The following is a 16,941-nucleotide window of genomic DNA, read 5'->3' as shown; positions in this document are numbered from 1 at the left end:
ACACTATACTAATACTGGGTAAGGACCTCCCTTTATTAGGAACACTATACTAATACTGGGCAGGGTCTCCCTTTATTAGGAACACTATACTAATACTGGGTAGAATCTCCCTTTATTAGGAACACTATACTACGGTAATACTAAGTAGAGACTCCCTTTATTAGGAAAACTATAACACTGGGTAGGGCCTCCCTTTATTGGGGACACTATTCCTATTAAAGGGAGACCCTACCCAATATTAGTACACTATACTAATATTGGGTAGGGTCTCCCACCTGCTGATCCTTGCAGCAATTATAGAGTTAATCACCTGCTCAATTCATTAATTGTCAAACTCCACCCCCCTCCATCTGCAAGAAAGCCACAACCATTTTCCTCCGAAGCACTGTGGCTACTCCCAACTCAGTAGCCAATTAGGCCATGGCTACTAAGCTGCTAAGCTTGGGGCGGGCCACAGCAGAAAGGTAGGGGTGGCCACAGAGCTCCGCAAGACTTTCGAAATAAAAAAAATAGTCACAGCAGTTTAGCCGAGGTCTGCTGAGTAAGGGCGGGGTCTATGACTAATTAATTATAGGCCCGTTGGTAACTTATTAACCCTACCAACCACTTAAGTAAAGTTGAGGGCCTCCCTTTAATTTTAAAGAGACAGTGGGGTCAGTTCAGCCCTTGCATAATTTGGTATTGCAGTTTGAATGCACATACTGTGCATTTAATTTGCTAATCAGACTTTTTATAAAGGCAGGTGCTGCTTTGAAGTCAGTTCTTACCTATTCAGCGTTTTTTAATCTTTGCTGCAGTATGCCAGAGCGTTGCGTTACTGTCTCTGCATTTTTCACTTGTTACACTTAGAAAATGATATGAGACTTTTTTTTTCAAATACAGGAAGAGTTAAAAAAATAAATAAAATAAAAACCCTTCAGTTACCTATGCAAAGGAGCTCTCCTGCCACTTGGTCGCTACAGTGCTATTCTCTGGAGCACTTATACAAAAACATTGAGACCGATTTAGATTGTACTGAAGGGAAGTTCAAAGTGTCATTAGCTCAATGAGTGCGGTTGTGCTTTAAAAGGGAACCTTAACTGTACTACAAAACAAAAAAAAAAACCCTGCAGCCGTCCTGTGCCTTCATCTGTCCTAGACTAGGGGTCCCCAACCCCTGGTCCGCGGCCCACTGCCGGTCCGTGGGCGTTTGCAGCTGGGCCGCGGGTCTGTCCTCTTACTGGGGCACTACACACCCATACTGGGCACTATACTAGCTATACTGGGGCACTACCTACCCATACTGGGCACTATACTGGACGATGCTCTGGTCCCCCCGCTGTGGGTTAATTTTGTTTTCGGCCCCTGTCCACGCATGAACTTGTACGCGTTCGTTATCAAGAATCCTGCACAAGCGCAGTAAGAGAAACTTCATACTGCGCTTGCGCAGGACTTGCTCGACGACAGAAATGCGTACAAGGAGACGCGTAGACCGGAGAAACTAAACTAACCCACAGCGGGGAACCAGAGCATCGTCAAGGACTGGCAAGGGCATAGGACGGCTGCAGGGGGCTTGGGGAAGCCCCAGGTGATTTTTTTTTTTTTTTTTAGTACAGCTAAGGTTCCCATTAAGTGGCCCTGCAGCTCTATGCAGCAAGTGTCAGTCAGATGCAGCTTTTGTCACCATAAAAATCAAATTTCAACAGCAACTGGTCAGAGTGTATTAAGTGATAAAGATGCTAGTCCTGCATTCAACACTTTCTCTGCTGTTATGGTTTGGAGTTATCACATACTTAAAGGGACACTTAAGTCAAACAAAAAAAATGAGTTTTACTCACCTTGGGCTTCCAATAGCCCCCTGCAGCTGTCCGGTGCCCTCGCCGTTTCCCTCCGATCCTCCTGGCCCCGCCGGCAGCCACTTCCTGTTTCGGTGACAGGAGCTGACAGGCTGGGGACGCGAGTGATTCTTCGCGTTCCAAGACACATTAGCACCCTCTACGCTGCTATATGGTATATGATATACGCTATAGCAGCATAGATGGTGCTATTGTGGCCAGGAACGCGAAGAATCACTCGCGTCCCCAGCCTGTCAGCTCCTGTCACCGAAACAGGAAGTGGCTGCCGGCGGGGCCAGGAGGATCGGAGGGAGACGGCGAGGGCACCGGACAGCTGCAGGGGGCTATTGGAAGCCCCAGGTGAGTAAAACTCATTTTTTTTTGTTTGACTTAAGTGTCCCTTTAAGGAGCACGGGCCCTTTAGTAGTCAGTGCCAAACAGATGCATGCGGGGGGTTCTTTTTATCTATAATATATTCCTCCTCTTCCATTTATTTCCCTGTCTAACGGTCTATCTTAAACATGATCCCCTGCTCACTTGTGTTTACAAGCAAGGCTGAGGTGACTCAGCAATTGGAGGAGAGAAAAAAAAAAAAGTAAAGGGCAGAAATGACATCAGGATTTAGCCTAAACTGTGGGCAAAAGACAAGGTTCCCACCAGGAACAGAATTTTCTTCATTTACTGTATAACATTCACTGAAATCAAAACTTGTATAGTACAATACATGTGTTATGTAAGTAGATCAAGTATTTATCTACTTATATATGTGTTTTTTCCCTGGCATAGTATGGTTGATCCTACTGCTTTAAGGTGTTCTGTCACTCCTCCCTACGCTTTAACCTCTTGAGGACCACAGTGCTAAACCCCCCCTAGTGACCAGGCCATTTTTAGTAAAATAGGCCACTGCAGCTTTAAGGCCAAGCTACAGGGCCGCACAACAGCACACAAGTGATTTCCCCCCCCCCCTTTACTCCCCACCAACAGAGCTCTCTGTTGGTGGGGTCTGATCGCTCCCCCATGTTTATTTTTGTTTATACAATTTAAGTGTTTAAATATTTTCCCTCCCTCCCCACAGCTGGCCAATCAAGGTGATTGGTTGTCATAGGCTTCTGCCTGTGAGAGCTCATCGCTCTCTTGTCCCCCAGGGGGACGGCCGTGTCACACGGCTGTCCGCAGTAAAACACTGCTACAGATCGCAGAGCTGTACAATGTAATTAGACGGCGGTTTCGCCATCTAACAGTCTCCCGAGCGGCAATGGCCGCTCGGAGACTGAAGGAGGGACGGCGCTCTGCACCCCGAACAGGAGATGCTCCCGCAGCCTGCGCGCAATTTCCTGCACTGCAAGCCCCAAGGACTTTACGCCGATCAGCGGTAGGCGGTCCTGGGGCTGCCGCCGCGGCCATCGGTATGACGCGGTCGGCAAGCAGTTAATATTGTTTTTTTCTATTTTAATGCAATCAATGAATAGACAAAGACGTGTGAATCTGTTAGACACAGGACGCCATAGCTGGTATATTCCTACCACGACCACATTTAGAACCAGCTTTCTGGATCTGGAAATTGGGGACACGATCCCCTACAGGATTAAATTCCAGATTGGATCTAAATACTTTCTATGATTAACAACAATGAATATCATCCAGTGTATGTGCGATATTGCAGTTTATTTCAGACATTGGGTGGATATTTTGGTAGGTTTTTAAGAAGTAATGTCATGCTGTATCTATTGTTTTTAAATGAAGATCTTATATATGCATTATGGTGTCATTAATCACCTTTTAATACTATGTTATGTATACCTTTAAGCACAGGGCTCACACCTCTAGGGGTGTGGCCGACTGCACTATATAACCTGTTAACACACTCATGTTAGTATGCTATGATTAAGGAGCTACTCTATGCTCCGATACGCGTGAGCCTTTTATTGCAATACTGATGATGGATTGAAATATCAATAAAGGATTTTCTATTTTCACCCGACCAACTGGTGCAGCGGGATTACTTCCTTCGTCTCACATTTAGAACCAGTTGTCAGGTTTATAAACGTCTGTTCTTGCACATTGCGTTGGTTAAAGAAGCACGAAATGAGTAGGGATAGTAAGTGGTATGTAAATAATTCCAAGCTGATGCAAGTTTTATGCAAATTCATGCAGCCAAACATAAAAAATATCAGTTCAAAATGATTTGCCTCTCCCTACTACAGAACACCTCAGTGTGATTTTGTTCGATATTAAAGGACACTTGAAGTGAGAGGGATATAGAGGCTGCCATCTTTATTTCCTTGTCCTGATCCTCTGCCTATAATACTCTTAGCCATAGAACCTGAACAAGCACGTTTAGATGCTTCTGACTGAAGCCTGACTGGTTCACACACCTGAAACTAGAATGCAGCTCATCCAGCCACTACCTGCAGCTAAAGAGATCAGCAGGAGGTTAGGCAACTGGTATTGCTTAACAGGAAATAAATATAGCAGCCTCCACATCCTTCACTTCAGGTGTACTTTAAGGGCTGGTCTAATTCCTAGCGACCTAGTTTTGCATAACATTTGCATCAACTTAGAGTTGGCATCCCACTGACCACCCAATCGCAATCTCTGATCGGGACAGGAGCTTCTCTTATCGTCCTCTAGAATTACCTCCTCGCACCCACGTATACAAGACTTCTCACGTGCCACACCAGTCCTCTGGAATGCCCTTCCACAGCACATCCATCGCTCTCCAACCTTCCAATTCTTTAAACGCTCCCTCAAAACCCACTTTTTCTGACAAGCATACACTAACTTAGGCTCTCCACGTTTAATCCTCACTAGATAACCTTAACAGGCACTGTGCCTTTATGCATTCCGCAGACCTCCCCACCTCTTGCTGCTGCCCCCCCCCCCCCAAATTCCTTTAGATTGTAAGCTCGCAAGGGAAGGGCTCTCACCCTTTGTGCCTTGGATTTTGTTCATTTCTTAGCTCACACTGCTATACATTCTATTCATCATGTTACATCTGTCATTGTAACCACCAGTTCTGTTTTGTACCCATATTTGATGTATATCTTTGTCGGTGTCATTATGTACCCCATGTTTGTTTTCCTAAATTTGTACAGCGCCACCGAATATGCGGGTGCTTTATAAATCAATATTATTAATCCCATAAAAATCAATACAGGAGTGATATAATGAAAAACACATCAGAGTCTGGAATCTGCAAAGACACATTTCTTTATTTTATAACAACAGATATACAACACAGTCTGTATTCTCACCTCCCACCCATCTTATAAAATTAATATAATAAAAAAAATTCACAACAGGGTAAATGGAGCTTGGCCTATTTAAGGGGGTCTCCCTACCACCCCAAAAGCTTTTTCAGGTCAGCAAAATATAAGGGTCATTCCAGCAGTTTTGGGGTGATAAAACATGGCGAAGACAGTGCAAACTCTCCTCAAATCAGTGATGGGGCATCAAACTCCTACACCTGTCTCTGTGCGCCCCCCAGAAATCATGGGTGACCACCCACCGACGTATGAAAAACACTCCGAAGTCCGTCCGCTAATGAGGGACAACGACCTGCAGCTCTACGCGACTCCAGCATTAGACAGTATATCAAATGACAAAAGAAAGCCTTTATTTAAATATAAAATTAAAAACCGCCCTAGTCCCGTTAGAACCAAATACGGTGAAAGCCATGAATTGGCACTGGCTGCCACTCGCCACGAGGGAACTGCACTTAGAAGGATGCAATCAGCACACATTTTACCAACCTGGGAGGGAAAAAAAATACTTTGCACTAATTCAATTCGTCACAAGGTGGCGACAAACATTTACAGCTAACCTGGGCCTACCGTGGCGGCCAGGCCTGAAGAAGATAGGACAGCATTGGTTTAACAGTCTTCTGCGTAACACCAGTCATGGGACTACAGATCCCAACATGTCCTGAAATTAAGCATGTTCGGATTTGCTCTGCTGACTGCTGTGGGAAACAAAGGCTGCTTTATTCAGATGTACGGCATCAGAGAGAAAGTTACAAAAAAAATACAAAAATTGGGAAGGGCAAGGGGTGGGGGACTTTAGAGGGAAAACTGAGGCTTATTTGAGCGACGGCACTAACGGGCTTAAAATTGAAAAGGGGTGTGTGCCTGTGTGGCCAGATCCACCATAAATCATTCAATCAGATGAAGCAAGCCAGTATCCACAACCAGCACCATGTCCCAATATGACCAGGTGCAATCTTACCACTAAGAATTTTAAAAGAGCATGTTTGTTGGATGAGTATTAGTGATCCAATAGGACCCACAGCAAAGTCTCTGACAAGTCTTAGTACGAGAGGCTCTGTATGCATTAAATAAGGCTAAAGAGGATCAATATACCTCATGGCTGAAAGGCTCACCTGACTACCGAGCAGCCAATCAAAAGATGGAGTTTGGCACCAAGTTTAGTCACGTGATTTCTACTTTACAGTATGAGCAGAGGGCTACGGGCAGAACTGTAACCTGGTCTTCAACAGGCTCAAGTATCCAGAAAGCATTAGGTGGCCTAAGAGAATAGATCCAAGCAGCATTTAAAAAGTTGACCACATTGGACCAGCGTTGACAACTGCATTACCAATTAAAAGGAGAACCCCGAACCAACAGGAAACTTTCTTACTAGTCTACCTGAAGCGTTAGATCTAGATTCCCTCTCTACCAGAGTCAATCTCATAGGGGGATTTTGGGTCAGCTTACTACAGATTGCACAGAAATTTGCCAGAAATGGCATTCTTTTGACAAATTGAAAGCAAATTATTGGAATTGGGCCAATCAACAAACAGGAAGTGCTTTTGATTGGACCAGTTTCAAGCTCTGTGCAAGCTTGTATTAAAAATGTATCGGCAAGCTGCAGTTATTAGCATTGACCATCTTTACAGATCGTTGACATGCAGTCAACCCAAAGCAAACTTTTATTGTTGTTGCAGCAAGCTGGAGTTGAACCCCATTCAAGATTTTCCTACACGTTGGTGGGATAATCGAGGCAGCCAGGAGAGATGGAGATCTTACTGGCGGAATACTCCGAGAGGTATAAGAATTCAGCTAGTGATTAAACCCAACAGGCCTCATCTATAAAATGGTCACATTAAAGGGTTCCTCTGCTTACCAGTAGAGGGTTGCCTTCTGCCTCATGCCCAAGGTAAAGCAAAAGCCATAAAATACTGGGACACATTTCCACGGTTTGTCTCCATCCGCGTTCAATAAGGGGACATGATGCGCGGAAACGGGAGTACCGCCTTCAGCAACGGAATCTCCAAGTCACAAAGTAAAATGGTTCTGTGTGTGAACATACAACCTTCCACAGTCAGAGCTGCAACCCCTAATGAGTGAAAAGGTGGTATAACCCTCCCCCCTTCCCCCAAAATCCAGCACCTGTAAATGTACTATTACTACTAAGATATATACAAAATAACACTAAATGTGAAATGGCCACCTACAGGAGGCGATAATGGGGTCAGGGAAGAACTCGAGGGCGGTGGCACCAAATTGTAAACACCGACAGAATCCTCGAAATGTGTCCGACGTTACCCAGCAGAAATTATTTATTCTATCTATAATATACAGGAGGAGGAGGACTGTTGGCAATCAGGAGATTGTGTATTGAAGAAAAACAAAAATAAAATTATCACTGACCCTGCATCCAAGTCTGGATTCTGTTAAATATGGCCACTTTGGACCCAACCTCCACCCCCGTTCTAACAACATGTGCAAAATACTCAATTCAGCTGGAGACGAGAAAATTGTGAGTCGATCCCTCCCCACCCCCCAAACAACAAGTCAGTGCCCACCGCCTACACACCTCTGGGAAGCACTGGGAAAGGACCCTGGTTCAGAAGAAATACCGCTTACACAGTTCACCGCCAAAAGTCTATCTGAAAACGCGCCATCTTGAGGCGCAGTCCTCCACTTCCAGGCCTGTGCAGGGTCTCTGCGCCCTTAGGAGAGTCGTTCAGTGCAAATTGCCAAGTAAATAGAAAGTACAAGTGTCCACCATAGCATCACATTAAACGCATCCTGCTGTGTTCAATAGCAGTAAAAGGGCTGAGAAGGGGGCCAGATCTGTCAGCGGGGCGGCCCAAATCCCTTGTAAATGACACAAACTTAGGACACCTTGGCACTGTCCAACACCCGCGCCGGCCTGCGCAAAGACACGTCTCTTCTGGCTCCTCCCGACGCCTGCTCTGCCGCAGATCTTCAAAGATGATGATGGGAAGCGACTTCAGGTTGGTTTATACCATTCCCCAGATTTCCCGGTCCGGATTACGCAGGGAACTTATAATGGAGGGGACGGGTGTTTGTGTGAAGCAGTTTAGACATCTCGGAGAGGACGCGGAGTCCAGTCTCTGTGATCCTAAAGTGGGCGAGACCCAGTATTCTGGAAAAAGAAAAGACATTCATGAAGCCTTAGACAGCGTACCTTAAAAGCTGAACACAAAAAAAATAAAGGGGTTAAATTCTGAAAGCACACATCTCGTTTAGTGCAAGTAAAAAGAATAACTTCTGGCACAGCTTTTACGAATTAAAAAAAAGCTTTCACATCTGTGCTTCCCTGCAGCTGTACGCCTATCCCTACAGAAGACCCTGCACCGGCTAGTTTCCTGTTCTGAAGGTGATTTCCTGCAATCCCACTTCCTGTAGACTACAAGCTTGTTGCAGGTTGTGCCATCATAGTGACTGACATGTTCCTGTATTTTGTATATTGGTGTATACCGCCGTCTGTATTATGGCCCCCATAGTTGCTTCTTACTTTGTACAGCGCTCCAGAATATGTTGGCTCTTTGTGACTTAATTAATTTCTAAAGAGAACAATAAGACTCTAAAGCCTTGTGGGAACAACTACCGCTTGCTGTGAATCCAACATGTGTACAGCACCCTCTGGATCCTTCCAAACACCGTGGTCAGCTATCAGCCTGGCGGATTTGCTTTAGCCAATTGCCAGCCAAAAGCATGGTTCTCTATGCTCATGTCTCTCTCCGATAGCTGCGCCCTACCCCCCCCCCACGATTGAACTTTTACTCATTGCATAACTGTGTTCCTTTCCCATGGTTTCCTATTGTTTATAGAGCATTCCTCAAGCCCCATTTTTTTTTTTTTTTTTGTTTTAATACTCGAATTCCCTATAAACTAAACAGACCTCGTCCACAGCTTCTCCAGAGAGCCATGGCACTTTCAGACAGTAGCAAGGGCTCATGGGAGCTCAGTCTGGGCAGGAGGTATTACTAGCCTGAGATTTCAGAGGCAGAGGGGAGGAGGGGGGGGAGGGGGGGAATTAGGCTGAGTTCTGAAGACGCAGATAAGCTTTTGCCTGTGTGTAATGTGTACAAACAACATGGCTGCCGTCATTGTATCACAGGAAGAAATAATCATATTCTATTGAAGCTGTCTGTAGCTAGATTTGTTGTGTAAACTATCTAAACTTTAGATAAGATATATAGACAAGTTACTAGTTATAGTTAGTTTTTCATCTCGGATCCACTTTAACATCTGTGGCTACCCACAATGCACCACTACTGAATATGCAAATTATCTCTTTATGCCACTGTAAGCCAGGCTAGCATCCAGAACTGCTGGTGTATAGCAACCCTATAGCTTTAAAATTTTACACAGCCACATCTTAGGAAGAAAGTGTATGTAGTAGATTTGCATAGGGAAAATGTAAACATTGTCCTGACATTTATTGAATTTATAAAGTGACAAGATATTACGCAGTGCTGGACATTAAGATTACAGACAATATTTAGGGGTGACATACAGCAATACCACAATTCAGAAATACAAGGAAAACCAGATCACGCAGCACAGTATGAGTACAAGGTAATGCTTAGTCACTGGATGGGAGTATGGAGATTAGGCAAGTCGAGTTCACTCAGATCCATAGGATGGGTGTATGGTAATGGAGGTGCATGATCCGGTAGGACACAAAAGGAGGAGGACCCTGCCCAAAGGCTTACAAGTTGTAAAACTTCCCCTGCATAGAGGAACAATACACCCATTACCACCTCCTGGTTTGCCAGATCTACATTCGGAGATTCCAGAACTGAGTCAGGAAACCAGAACTCTATCATAAAACATTTACTGCCAAAGCAACATCTCTCGATGTCCCCAGGAAGATCACATGGAAATGTCCTTTATTACAACCAGTAATAAACAGTTCTCGATCAGAATTCTACATTATTATTTATGTTAACAGCATTAAAATGAGTGGGACCATCACGGATTAAAATACGAACGTTCCAAACAGACAATCGTAGAGATTGCACCTTCTGCCGCAGAGATAGGGTTTCTCTGTTACAAAACAGAACAACTACACAGTGATTGCTATGTATAAATTTGAGAAATTATGAAAAGTCATAATTTGGTGTCGTGGTCACTGGCGGATGTACCATCAAGGAGTTAAGACTTTCATATTGCAAACTCATTGAGGAGGGTGGAAATGTATCAGCAGCCCGAGGCTGCCCATCTCATTACAACCTCTACCCTAGGAGAGACGGGGTTAAAAGTCTGAATCCAATGCTGATCCAGCCCAGATTCATCTGCTAACCCAATTGGACCTCAGCTTTGGACTATTAACAAAAGGACATTCTACCAACATCCTTGGACTGATTATTCCAGAGGACTAGGTAATTCTACAGACTGCTCAGACTTTATCCAGTTATCTCTACTTTCTTTGTCTCAATATTTTACCATATCAATCTGTTCCTTGAATAATAATTTGTAATTTTTCTGTATTTTTTATGCACCATTTTGTTAAACAATGTTAACAGAGTTTATATTCTAAGTGCGTGTTCCTCTGCGAAGAAACCTGCCATTCGGAGAATGGTTTCCAGAACGGTTTTATTAATATACCGGATTTTCCGGGGTATAAGGTGATCCCCCAACTTTTCCAGTTAAAATATAGAGTTTGGAATATACTCACCATATAAGACTACCCCTCTTCCAACAAACACCAAATAAAAAAATAAAAAAAAAAACATCATATACTGGTGCTATGTATGAACAGATACTGGTGCTGTATGTGGTACCCAGTATATAGGCGATTGACCAATTTGATTGGTCAACTCTCCCTAAGTGGATTGGTCAGCTCTCCTTGTCTACCTATCAGAGCAGTATGGAATAGATCACGCTGTGCCCATAAAACACGCCTCTTTCACCCGTCTGGCCCGCCCTTGTAACCCATTTACCTCCTCCTCTGCCTCTCAGATCTCGCACATGTGCGCCTGCACCGCTTCACTACAGTCCTCAGCAGCGAGATCTGATAGGCGGTAACAGGATAGGGCGTATCACCCGGCATCAATGACACCCGGCGTATAAGACGACCCCTGACTTTTCAGAAGATTTTTCAAGAGTTAAAAAGTAAGTCTTATACGCCAGAAGATAAGTGTCTGCAATGAGTAGATTGGCAGAAGTTTGTACTTACTTTAAAAGAAAGCCAGTCAGGGTGGGCACCAATCAATCAGAGGGGTGCTCTGGACAACACCGGTTCACCTCAAACCAGGAATCTATACAGCTGGAGGGGTAGAAAACAGGCGTGAGATCAGTATCAGCACATCAATGTCCATAAAGCGCACACATCAATAAGGACTGGTTCTAAACAGGTCGCTCCTACATGGGTAAGCACATTATTACTATGTTACATAGTACTGACATTGGAGTATACTGAACAATTTACAAGGCATTTTTAGGTGTAGGAGGATAGATACAATTGTTTATCTCATCAGTTTATTTTCGCCTCAGGTTTCCTTTAAGACATGTGGGGCCCCTTTGGCGATCAGAGTTTGTAGAGGGCTAATCAGATGTCAATAATTCTGGCTTGCGTAGCTAGGCCATGCAACTTGCCTGCAGCTTATATTTGGGACAATCAAATGCACTTCCTGTCAATTGGATTGGCCCAATTTATACAATTAAAGGATACCCGAGGCGACGTGTGACACGATGAGATAGACATGTGTATGTACAGTGCCTCGCACGCAAATAACTGTGCTGTGTTCCTTTTTTTCTTTCTCTGCCTGAAAGAGTTAAATATCAGGTATGTAAGTGGCTGACTCAGTCCTGACTCAGACAGGAAGTGACTACAGTGTGACCCTCACTGATAAGAAATTCCAACTATAAAGCACTTTCTTGCTCTCAGAAGCCATTTTCTGCTAGGAAAGAGATAAAAAGGGGAATTTCTTATCAGTCTGCATGAAAGAGTTAAATATCATGTATGTAAGTGGCTGACTGATAAGAAATTCCCCTTTTTATCTCTTTCCTAGCAGAAAATGGCTTCTGAGAGCAAGAAAGTGCTTTATAGTTGGAATTTCTTATCAGTGAGGGTCACACTGTAGTCACTTCCTGTCTGAGTCAGGACTAAGTCAGCCACTTACATACCTGATATTTAACTCTTTCATGCAGAGAAAGAAAAAAAGGAACACCGCATAGTTATTTGTGTGCTAGGCACTGTACATACACATGTCTATCTCATGTCACTTCGGGTATCCTTTAAGAGTGCCAGTGGGAATAAATAGAATTGCTGTTCCGATCTTCATCGGGTGACATTTTACCATCAGTGGTCATACAGATCTGCTGCACAGCAGGCAGGGGGCCGAGGAGGCCATTAGACCTACAGCAGTGCTAGACACGGTTTTACTTGGCTTGCACTGACCTTACTCATACATGCTTAGTCCAGATGCGCGCTTCCACCGCTGGAAGCCCAACGAGACAGTAGAGGGTTCCTGCTCTAGATGGGTGGGCTGTAAGACGGAAGCCTGGGGATCCAGAAGCTTCCCACTACTGGAGGTTGGCAACTTTCCCCCCCAAAACAATTAATTTGCTGAGAAAGGGTTACAGAAAACCTGAGTTTTTTTGTTTGTTTTTTGGCCAAATATATACTTAAAAGGGAACCTAAACAGAGGCATATGAATGTTTCCTTTTAAACAATACCAGTTGCCTGGCAGTCCTGTTGGTCTATTTGGCTGCAGTAGTGGCTGAATCACACACCTGAAACAAGCATGCAGCTAATCCAGTCTGACTTCAGTCAGAGCACCTGATCTGCATGCTTGTTCAGGGGCTGTGGCTAAAAGTATTAGAGACACAGGATCAGCAGGGGAGTCGGGCAACCGGTATTAAATAAAATGAAAATCCATATCCTTCTCAGCTTAGGTTCCCTTTAAAAGTGTACCCGAGACAACAACCACGGCTTGTTTTAGGCCCCGTTCACACTGCACGCGTTTCCAGCCGCATTTTGGAAACGCGTGCAGGTGGCCGACACGCACGACATCAGACAGTGCATAGAGTGCAATGTCTGATGTTCACACTGCATGCGTTCCGGACCTGTGCGGTCCGGGAACGCATGCTGCACGCATTTTTTGTAAAAACGCGTGGCTGTCCCATTCACTTTTCAGTGATGGGATCAGCCACGCAACGCACACAAACGCGGATGGCGTGCGTTCGTACGCGTTGCGTTCCGCACGCATGGCCATTATACTTACCTGGGGCTTTCTCCCGCCCTATGAGATCCGTGGACTCCATCACGGTCTTCCCAGGCCAGTTACATGCTCTGTTAAATTTGACCAGTAGTGCTCTTCTGCACAGGTGCGACCCCCTGATTAGGAGTGCTTAGCGCCTGCGCAGATCAGCACAGCTGGCAAAATTACCAGTGCTCAGAACGGAGAGGCTGGCGATTGAGCCCACGATCCTAATGGGGGTGGCGAAAGGCCCAGGTAAGTATAAATCATGCAGTTAGTCTTATCTCAGGTATACTTTTACTCGGTGGAGGAAAGCTTCTGGATCCTCCAGAGGCCTCCCCCAGTCGTCCTCCACCAGGCTATTCTGGTTATATTTAAAGTGGATCCGAGATAAACTTTTACTCATTCCATAATTGTGTTCCTTTCATATAGTTTATAGGGCATTCCTTAAGCCAAAGGTTTTTTAATACTCCTATTACCTATAAACTAAACAAGCCTCGCCCACAGCTTTTCCAGAGAGCCTTGCCACTCTCAGCCTTAGTAGCAAGGGGTTATGGGAGCTCAGTCTGGGCAGGAGGTGGCAGAGGTTACTAGCCAGAGATTTCAGAGGCAAAGGGGAGGAGGGAGGAGGAGAGGGGACTGAATTTGTCACAGGCTGAGGGCTGGAGATGCGATCAGCTTGCCTGTGTGTAATGGGACAAACAGAACATGGCCGCTCCTATTGTATCGCAGGTATGAATAAATCAAACTGTTGAAGTTGTTTGCAGCTAAATTTGCTGTGTAAACCATATAAAAACTTTAGATAAGATATATAGACAAGTCACTTGTTATAGTTCGTTTTTCATCTCGGATCCGCTTTTTTAAACTGCAGTATAGTAAAGCAACCACAAGATGTCACTGTCCAATGTGAGGCAATGATCTCTATGGTATTGTGATTTCCTGTATTCCTCCATTCTAAGCAAGCTGCATTTCCCGATGGTGCTGTATGATTTATCTCTGTAAAGAGTACTAAATGGTTATACTGCGTGTATCACTCTGCTCCGTTGGTTCTAGCGTTGGGACCCTGAAGCTCACAGCCGTGTTCCTGTAAGAGAATGAGCGTGGCCACACTGCACAAGACGGCTCGCGCCTGCACAGCAGTATGGAGCCGCCTCTCAGTGGAAGAAGCCAAAATCGTCCGCCTCCGGTGCTAGAGATGGTCATTGAGATAATTACAGCTTACACGGAAGTTTCATGCAAATTGTATACAGCTTGGAATTGGGCCAATCAAATATACTTTCTATGAATTGTGATTGGCCCAACTCGAAGTGCTATATTTGCATAGGAGGCAAAAATTATTAGCATCTCATAACGATCAATGACCGTTCCAGGACACAATATCCAGGTGGAGGTGGATCCATTGGGGCGATTATCACCCCTGTAAGACAAGTGTGCAGAAATATCGCTTGCGAACCTACGAGGGTTGACGAATTCTTCTGCGCATGGATTTAGAAGGGACGCCCCCAGTCCGTGCGGAGTTACTGTGACGGGTACAGAATCCTCTGGCGTCACGTCTCTCGTTGGAAATCGTACGCAATTACTTTTCTATCGTGTGACAAACAGAGCAAGCGAGGAGCCTCCTACCCTGGAGGGGTTAAAGTGGACCTGAACGCTTGCACAGGACAGAAGGAAACCAGGAGAGAAATGCACCCTGTATGTATTTAGAGAGTTTAGCCTGTCTAATCTCAAGTTGTAATTTGATCCCTCCCCTGTGTCACATGACTGCCATGGCAGATGAGCAGATAAGCCCACTTGAAAGCAGTGGATGTTAGCCCTATGTCTGCTTCCATGTATCAGGAAGTAAAAACAGTGCAGATTTACCGCAGGATTTGTATCAGCTGTAAAAAAATACGTGTTTTTTTTGTTTTTGTTTAAAGGTTATGTCGTGTATCTTTTAGAGCAGAGAGGATGTTCTGAGTTTAGGTCCGCTTTCACAGCCAGCAGATTACTCACCAGTAATTAGCCCCAGGCCGGTCCCTGGCAGGAGACGGCTCCCGGCATCCAGGTTACTACAGTAACACCCAGAACAGCAGGCTGGGATGTGCGCCAAGTAACCAGGACAACCAGAGAGAGTCGCGGCAGCCGGCACAGCAGAGATAACGCAGCCGGCTACTGGCAGCCAAATTACAGGGGAAATGCGTGATGTCACCGAGACAGGAGCTCATCGCAAGGATGTAGGGTAACCCTTCACATGTCGGAAACCTATCCTCAGAGCATAAATCTACATCTGTAGAGGGCACCGCCAGGAGGACGCACAAATCAGCATTTACTAAACGTTTTCAGGAGTCTAGGTAATCTGTTTGCTCCATGGAAATCCTCCAAGGGGCAATCCAGAGAGACTTCATTAACAGATCAGTTCGCACATCTAAGCTACATGTTCACAATCTGATGAGTTCTTAAAGGATACCCAAACTGACATGTGACATGATGAGATTGACATGTGTTTGTACAGTGCCTAGCACACAAATAACTATGCTGTGTTCCTCTTTTTTTATTTCTCTGCCTGAAAGAGTTAAATATCAGGTATGTAAGTGGCTGACTCAGTCCTGACTCAGACAGGAAGTGACTACAGTGTGACCCTCACTGATAAGACATTCCAACTATAACACATTTTCCTAGCAGAAAATGGCTTCTGAGAGCAAGAAAGAGGTAAAAAGGAGGTAAAGAAAAGGGGGAATTTCTTATCAGTGAGGGTCACACTGTAGTCACTTCCTGTCCGAGTCAGGACTGAGTCAGCCATTTACATACCTGATATTTAACTCTTTCAGGCAGAGACAGAAAAAAAGGAACACAGCATAGTTATTTGTGTGCTAGGCACTGTACATACACATGTCTATCTCATGTCACCTCGGGTATCCTTTAAAGGACAACTGAAGCGAGAGGTATGTAGAGGCTTCCATATTAGTTTCCTTATAAGCAATACCAGTTGCCTGGCTATCCTGTTGATCCTCTGCCTCAAATATTTTTAACCATAGACCCTGTACAAGCATGCAGCAGATCAGGTATTTGACAAAATCAGATCTGACAAGATTAGCTGCATGCTTGTTTCTGGGTTATTCAGACATTACAGCAACCAAATAGATAAGCTGGACTGCCAGGCAACCTGTATTACTTAAAAGGAAATATGGTTCCCTCTGTATAACTCTTGCTACAGTTGACCTTTAAAGCAGAGTTCCCCAACCCGGTCCTCAAGGCCCACCAACAGTACATGTTTTGCAGAAAACCACAAACATACACAGGTGGGGTAATTAGTGTCTCAGCAGAGCTGATTAACTACCTCTGTGGATTTCCACAAAACATGCACTGTTGGTGGGCCTTGAGGACAGGGTTGGGGAACACTGTTTTAAAGGGAACCTGAGATACATGGAGGTAGATCCGCCCCCTCCCCAACCTTTTAACCACTGAGGGTTTTTTCCCCTTGTACACCAGAGTAATTTTCCCCTTTCAGCGCTCCTTCCTTTCATTCGCCAATGGAGGGTTACACAAGCAGCCCACTGTAGGTAACCCACACACTCAGCATTCAGTGTTATGAACCTCCCTTATGCTCCCTAATTTGCTCAGTTCCCTTTAAGAGGCAGAGCTTTGCAACTCCACACAGCGTTGTGACTGACAGTATGCAGACCCTTCCCT

The 16,941-nt window shown here is 44.9% G+C and overlaps 1 protein-coding gene across 1 annotated transcript in view; it reads right to left on the bottom strand.

Moving 5' to 3' along the window:
* Positions 1–5,006: 5,006 nt before the first annotated feature.
* Positions 5,007–16,941, bottom strand: part of ZNRF1 (zinc and ring finger 1) — a 71,604-nt gene continuing 59,669 nt past the window's right edge. Inside the window, exons 4-5 of the mRNA XM_068259500.1 lie at positions 11,247–11,336; positions 5,007–8,204 (exon numbers count right to left, since the gene is read on the bottom strand). Coding sequence (XP_068115601.1) covers positions 11,279–11,336 — 58 coding nt within the window. The 3' untranslated portion in view covers positions 5,007–8,204; positions 11,247–11,278. The remainder of the gene's footprint in view (positions 8,205–11,246; positions 11,337–16,941) is intronic.

This window comes from Hyperolius riggenbachi, chromosome 11, assembly GCF_040937935.1.
Source record: "Hyperolius riggenbachi isolate aHypRig1 chromosome 11, aHypRig1.pri, whole genome shotgun sequence".
In the NCBI taxonomy this organism is placed as follows: Eukaryota; Metazoa; Chordata; class Amphibia; order Anura; family Hyperoliidae; genus Hyperolius; species Hyperolius riggenbachi.
Note: the sequence above shows the minus strand (reverse complement) of the source record. Positions and strands in the feature narration are given on the sequence as shown.